At 33.9% G+C, this 7,473-nt stretch overlaps 1 protein-coding gene across 4 annotated transcripts in view; it reads right to left on the reverse strand.

Moving 5' to 3' along the window:
* Nucleotides 1-3,887, reverse strand: part of LOC129322070 (pentatricopeptide repeat-containing protein At1g71490-like) — a 32,709-nt gene extending 28,822 nt beyond the window's left edge. The window contains exons 1-3 of one of the 4 annotated variants that reach the window (XM_054968100.1): nt 3,703-3,884; nt 3,201-3,263; nt 1,014-1,102 (exon numbers count right to left, since the gene is read on the reverse strand). In XM_054968100.1, the coding sequence (XP_054824075.1) occupies nt 1,014-1,015 (2 nt within the window). In that variant the 5' untranslated portion in view covers nt 1,016-1,102; nt 3,201-3,263; nt 3,703-3,884. Of the gene's footprint in view, nt 1-1,013; nt 1,103-2,393; nt 2,698-3,200; nt 3,264-3,702 lie in introns of those variants that run through there. The other 3 variants (XR_008596172.1, XM_054968101.1, XM_054968106.1) reach the window with 3 other exon arrangements.
* Between the last annotated feature and the right edge of the window lie 3,586 nt (nt 3,888-7,473).

Consider the following 7,473-nt stretch of genomic DNA (forward strand, 5'->3'; position numbering starts at 1 on the left):
TAAATGCAAGCTGGAAGAAACCAATAAGTGGTTCATAAACAAACAAAAAAACCAATCCAGTGACCAAGATTGAGCAAGGCAACATCCCCTAACCCCAAACTATCACATGCAGTAACATAAACCCCACCCCCAACTGAGTGACACCATTCCTTAACAGCATAAAAATCAAGAACAACACAAAACAACATTGCCCAGGAGTTGCAAAGACGCAAGCCTAAATTCAGATTAACAGCCTCAGCAACAGGGGAATATGACACAAAATTCATCATTTTAAGCACCAGCAACATGTCAAATTATAATGTGAAATCCGAATTGCAAACTCATCAGGAGAATCACATGAAACAGCACAAACCAGCAGATAGGCACAAACATGAGATAGACGAGATAGACCAGAGCAGCATCATTAAACCAAATAAGTATTTCACGACAATGAAGTACTAAATCATAGCCGCAGTCCACAGGGCAGTAAGCAAAAATACTGAAAAAAACAATAATAACAGTGATAATCCAACAAATCCCAAAGTCATAAGCCTCCACTAGCGCAAAAAACAATTTTGTGACAGTTAAAAAAGCTATTTTGTGACACGAGAGAGTATAGTAGAAATAAAGAATTTTCATGTGAGTTAGTAAAGGAACTATCACGGTAATTGATAATTACAGCAAAATGTCACCGTAATTGGGTATTTTAAAAATATATATATTCTTTGATACCATATTAGTCCCTGATTTAATAATTAAAGTTTCATTTTAATAAAATTCTAATTTAAAATGGCTTACACATAAATGGTAAACAATACACCAAAATTTAATTGAAAATGACATGCATTAATAATTTAATTAAAGAACATATAACATACACAAGTTTGAACAAAACAAATACATATATATATACTATATAAAAAACCATTCTATAGAAAATATGAACCTCACTAAACCACTTAATCCTAATGGAAAAATAAATAACTCGCTGACAAATTATTAGAACTGAAGCTACTATTCACTTTCCTACCTACATTAATTAGCCAAATCTGGTGTTCAAACATCATCGCTTGTTTATTGTGAGGAGCCAATTTGAAAATTTCTTGTGCATCTCTTCTCAGGCCTGCAGGCAATAAATTAAAAAACTGAAAAAAATAAGAAATATGAATAAGCGAATAAGAAATTACATAATTTTGTTAGGTCTATAAATACCAACGCAAAACCACAACAGAGAAGCAAGTTACCAAGCAATTCAAGCATTTTTTTCACACACATCAAGTATTAAATGCCTCACATTCTTTAAGCTAAGATCCTTATCTTTAGTCAAGGGAAAAAGAATAATGTCCTCAAACAGGCATTTTTTTTTTTTTTTTTTGCAACACAAAATGAAGTTAAATATATGGCCAGAGCTATGAGAGCATTTTATTTGAAGTGTTTATGCATCAAATAATTGCAATGACTGAAAACAAAAACATGCTGGTTCCTAGAAATTCAAGAGCACTAGGCTCTCCCACACATTCACTCACTGATTTCTTGAGTCTTCCTTCAAACCCACAATGATAGATGAATGTTGTGGGAAAGAAGGAAGAAGAGAGAAAGAGTGGGGTGGGCGAGATTCGAGAGGAACAGAGGAAGAGCAGAGAACACACACACAGCGGTGCAATCTATCACTAAGGGTCATCAACAACTTTACAATAGTCTTGTATCTAGTATTTATAGGTCCATATAACTAACGGTCACTAAAAACTTGCTCTTAACCATTTACGTGACACACCACCCCTTGTATATTTCCCACATCTAGCCTACTCCCACTCTCACATACACCTCATATACTTTGCCCATTATATATGCAGTGATTTCTAGACTAACTACAGTGAATCTAGACTAAACTAGTTCACCAACTATCACAAAACAATTGGGCTTGGGCTTAGCCTGATATCTCTCATTTCACTCTATACATAATGTCAATATCTAAAGAATAAATGAGTAGATATTGTTAAACCAAACAGAAAGAAAAAGGCATCACTGACATACAATTGTGGATTTAGAAGCTTGACAAACATGACCGAGTTTAAGACATTGGCATCTCTAAATTGTGTGAATAATTATGTACATCATTCTCAAAGAATAACAACAATGAGAACAAGATTAACAAATGATAGCAGGAGGAAAAGTCATCTGTACAACTAAGTAATGATTTCCTAAATTTAATATATGCTCTCATATTTAGGATAGGAACTAACATTATTGAGAATGAAAAATATATATACACTCATGAACAAGGACGCACTTCTCCAACCAGACTTGAAATGCATTGTATGTATTTTTTGATATGCCCTCATGGGTTTTCCTTATTTAGCAGAGAAACCATAGAAATTTGTTAAGAATATGTATGGTGTGTGTGTGTGTGTGTGAGAAAATTTCATCAACTTACGGTTATCTGATATAATAATTAAGAAAACAAAGCCCTGGAAAGGAGGACACGTGAAAGAAAGTATGCAATTGCAAGGAAGTATTCCCAGGAAATGAGACAACATTCATAAATAACTAAAGGCCTTAACTAGTTTAACAGACTCTCCTGTATTAAAAAAAATCATTTAAAGACTTACTCAAGATTAATATTCCACGTAGCCAAGCATTTCACATTTATAGATGTGATTTGCTCATATTTGAGGGACCAATTGAAAACAGCAATCACAACCTCCAGTTTCTCAATGCCTAGCAAAAGATATAGGTATCCAACTATAACAAGCAACATGAGAAAGCCTATTGCAATTAAATTTGAAGAGCTTATAATACTGACTTAGTTCTGTCAACATTATTTGATAGGCATGCATTGTTGGATATTACACGAATCTTCATCATGACAGTTTCATTCTGAACAAATTATACATTAGGAACTGAATAAATACTACCACCAATTTCATTTGGAGTTTTGAACTACAAAACTCACACTCTGAAACAAAATGCACCTAACATCAACAACATCATCAATTGCCCAGTCAAGATCGGAGGACAAACCACAATCAGATTTACGCAGATTTAAATATTAAAGACTTTAAAATGGAAAAGTTGCAGAGTGACTCTAAAATGACAAGGACAAAGACTAAGGGTTCTGACTACCGAAGCAGAAGCAACACCAACATCGGCAAGAAAGAAGGACAAAGACAGTGTAAGGGAAGGCCAGAGAAGGAGAATAGAATCGAGATTTGGAGAGTCACCTGATTTTGTGATCTTTCCGGTTAATTCAATCCTCGGAGAGACATTAAAATAGTCATCTGTTCCTGCCAAATCATCCATGGGTCCAGAAACACACGCATAGAAGTGAGAATGGGAAGTCGATAAGTGTGAGGATGTGAAAAGCAAACAGAAGAGGGATGAGGCCAAGAGGAACGGCCGAAGTAGAGAATGGGGACATCTGACTATAGGGTAAATGGCATTAACCAAATCCTAAGAGGCTATGGAGATATGGAATCCATAAATAATATATCCATAACAATTCACATCTTTTTTACTGTTCGCAGAACATTGTGCGCTCTATCGTGTCTCAACCCTAACTCGCTCATTTTACTTTTGTCCACATCTCTTCTTCCATTCTCTACACAAGTCCGACCATTATTTCAGTTTGTCCAGGTTTTCCCCTCCTTTAGTCTACTATGAAGTGCCAGAACACAAGTGCGAGAACCAGAACAAGACCAGAAATTAGAAACCGAGCACCGTTACCTGAAGCCGAGAATTAGAGATCGCGAGACGAGCACCAACAGCGAGAATCCAAAAAGAGCAACCAGCACCCACGGCTTAGGCCAAGATCCTGAGTGAGGAGAGGCCGAGAGGAAGAACTGAGCAGTGTGAGGAGCGGAGTGACAGTGAGCTTGGGGCTTTCTTCCTTCAGGCATGGAAACGGTGCGTTTTAGGTTTGTTTCGTAAGGGAAGAGAGATTTAACGGAGAGGATGAGAGGGAGGAGATTTTAGTGTTCGCTTATTTGGCTAGGAAGGAGGAAGAGAAAAAATAATCATATATAACTTTATTTTTTATTTTATTAAAATTATCTTTTGAAAAAATATAATTTTAAATCCTATACTTTATTTATATTTTGATATTAGTTCATATATTTTTATTTTTTATTATTTTAGATTCCTTCAAAGTTTTTAAATTTCGTTCATGAAGGGACATAAAATAATAAAAAATAAAAATATAAAGATCAAAATATTAAAAAAAAGTATAAGGATCAATAATAAAATACAAGTAAAGTATAGGGATTTAAAATTATATTTTTTTTAATTTTTTAAAAAATATAATTGTAATTATAATTATAAATGTTTTTAATATGTAACTATAAGTTTATAATTATCATTGTTAAATATATACAATTATAATTATAATACATGATTATTACTTGCAATATATACACATAATTTTTCTTCTTTATAAACAAACACGTGTGTTAGTTATTTACAATGACCAATTCAACTTGGCAAGCAAACGGATGAGCAGCAAGCAAAGTTAGAAAGACAACCACAGCAGCAAGCAAACCATGGATGGACAACAATGGAAAAGTAGAAAAATCAATAGTAACGTATTGGTCACTCAGCAATAAAATTATAAAAAAATTTTCTCCTCCTTCCCTCTAGCCTCCCAAACTATAGGAGGAGGCAAAAAAATAATAAATAATAAATAGAAAGGATTGAGCTCAGGCTTCATTTTTTCAAAATTTATTAGGGTTGGACTCTAAAGCCTAGTTTTCTTAAAAAATAATCATTTTTAAGCCCAAATACTTCTAAAATGGTGGTGTTAAATTGGCAGTTATCTAACCTTTATTCTCGACTTTACCTTATAACTCTTAAATAGATATTTTTAATATTTATTCATATAACCTCTAATGGTTTACATTGCATTATAATATGGAATAGTTCTTTATTTATTAAAGTGTAACTCTTATGTAGGGTTGGAAGCCTATTAGAAAAGCTATTTTACCATACATTTGAGATACCAAAGTGAATGAATATTGCTCATCCTTTCTTTCTAATTTTCTCTTGTCTTGTTCACTTATTTCATCTTGTATCTCATTTATATTTTGTATAGTTTCATAATGTAACATCCGAAAATTTTAAGACTCGAATTTATAAAAATAAAATAAAATAAAATATCTATAATTAAATTAAAATTTAGAATAATTTGATAGAGGTCTAGAGTTTGAATTTTACTAAGTAAAAGTTTGGTTTTATTTGATTTTTAACCATGGAAAAAATTACCAAAATTGACCCAAGCTTTTGTGCAATAATAAAAAATGTTGGACCCTTTCTTGTAATTTGCCCCAAAATGTTTTAGCATCATTTTTAAGAGTGAAAGCACGCAGAAAATGCAGAACAAAGAAAAATAAGGAACCGAACGCGTGAGAGAGAGAGAGAGAGAGAGAGGGAAGAAGAAAGGAGAAAGAGACGGAGTTAGGCTCAGATCTAGGAGTCTTTGTGACCGTTGCGAGCTCGGCTACACGATAGGTAAACTCCCTACTTCAATCCTCTTCTCTTTCTCTTGATTTTCTTCAATTTTTGAAGAAGAGATTTTTGATTTTTGAATTTAATCCAAAGGCTTTATTCTTGTAAGCTTTTGTTTCTTTGGATCCTAGGGAGCATGTTTTGAGTTTCTATATAGTGATCTAATATTTGAGTGGATAATTGGATGAAAAGAGATGTTTTGGGAACAAATTAAACCCTGAGAGATTGAGTTTTGCTCTTCAATGGTTTAAGTTTATTGATTTAGTTATAATTTGCTATTTGAGCCCAATAAGATTTAAATTAAGGTTTAGTTTTCATTATAAGGGCTAATGGTGAAAGTTGGTGACACTAAGTGAAGGTTTTTAATTAATTAAAAATTATATAAATTAAAAATTAGCCTAGTGATGGCTAATAAATGGTTTTGGTGGTTAAGCAATACTATGTGAATGGTTGGTTTAATATATGGACCATTGGGATGAACTATGGCTCATAGACCCAAGTTGTGTGGTATGAGTTATAGTTTTCATTAATGCTATTTGACATGATAAGTGATGTGGATCACTTATATGTTGTAGGAATTATTGGTGGAATTTGTTCAAAAGTTAAGGAACAAGCTGAGCCCTATTTTGTACAAGAGAAACCCTTTTGGTACCAAAGGGTTGAGGTAATAGGGAAAATTTATATTTCTTATTACTCTGTTTTAGCTATTTTTGAATAAATATTACTAGCTATCATGCATTACATGTTTTAAAAGATTAAATGTGCTTTATAAGGGGTTATGGGGTACTAATTTGATTATAGTGCAAATATATTTTCTAATTGTTTAACAACAATGTTTTTATGAAAACGAGATTTGTTTACATGTGTTTTAATCATAAGGAATAGAAGTTGTACTTAAGGAAGTGTAACTAAGTAAGGTACCTTAGATAGGCTAAGGAACCGTTTAAGGGAGATTTATAAATGTTATACTACCTTAGAGTGTTGAAGTGGTCAATACTTGGAAAGGTAGACACGAATAAAAGGCATGATCTCGGTGGGAGTTCATCAATGAGAAGGTGTGTGCTTTTGATATTCTATGGCACACTGCCAATACTCAGTGTTGCCTTACGTATTATGGGCTCAGTGCACTAAAGTGGTTAGTGTATTGAGTGTTCGACACTTCTCAATGGGGGAGGGAATCCGACATATGAAGTGTGAGGTTGAGTGCCTAGGCCAAGGTAGCCCTCACATGGAGAGTAAGTCGGGCTAGCTATGGGAGGAAGTTAGCTTTGACTGCTTAGGATTCACGTCGAAGGGGCATAGGAGGTTCGGTGGATTAGATCATGCCTTAGATTATGTTTTGTGCCTGTGGAGGTACAAGTAGGTATAAGGTTTACCTGCGAGTTAAAGAGTGCCAGGGGGCATTCTCTTGGTCATGAAAGGCCATACCGGCCTAGGTCATGCATTCATGCATTTTAAATGGCTAAATATATACTATGTTGAATTTATTATTCGTTTATTTGATTATGGCTTACTTTGTAATAATCAATGTAGATTTCGCTGTTACTGAGACTGTGGTTGTCTCACCCCTTTCTTTTCAATATTCTAAGTCTAAGCGAAGGATCCAGTGGTAGACAGGAAAAGGAGCAAAGTTAAGGGTTTGCTTGTGATTTGTAAAGAACTGCAACCCCTTTCTTTTGAGCAAATATATTGTAATGTATTTAGGATTAGGGTGCCAGTAGGATATGATTATGTATATGTGAGTGAATATGTGTGGATTTGTGCTTGTGTATGAATTTTTGTCTATTTGTAGATTTGTGTCTAGGAAACTTGGTTATGGTGTGTAGTTTTGATGGATTTACTTAGTAGACCAAGTTTCTATTACAAGCAGATATTTATTTTGATATATATGTGTGTGTGTGTGTGTGTGTGTGTGTGTGTGTGTGTGTGTGATTCTATAAGCAAATGCAAAGTGGTTGCATTGTAAATGGTGTGCTATGAGCAAGCATACACCTTGGA

The sequence above is a fragment of the Prosopis cineraria genome, unplaced genomic scaffold (assembly GCF_029017545.1).
Source record: "Prosopis cineraria cultivar Desert tree isolate PC_DT_omini unplaced genomic scaffold, ASM2901754v1 PC10, whole genome shotgun sequence".
NCBI classification, from domain to species: domain Eukaryota; kingdom Viridiplantae; phylum Streptophyta; class Magnoliopsida; order Fabales; family Fabaceae; genus Prosopis; species Prosopis cineraria.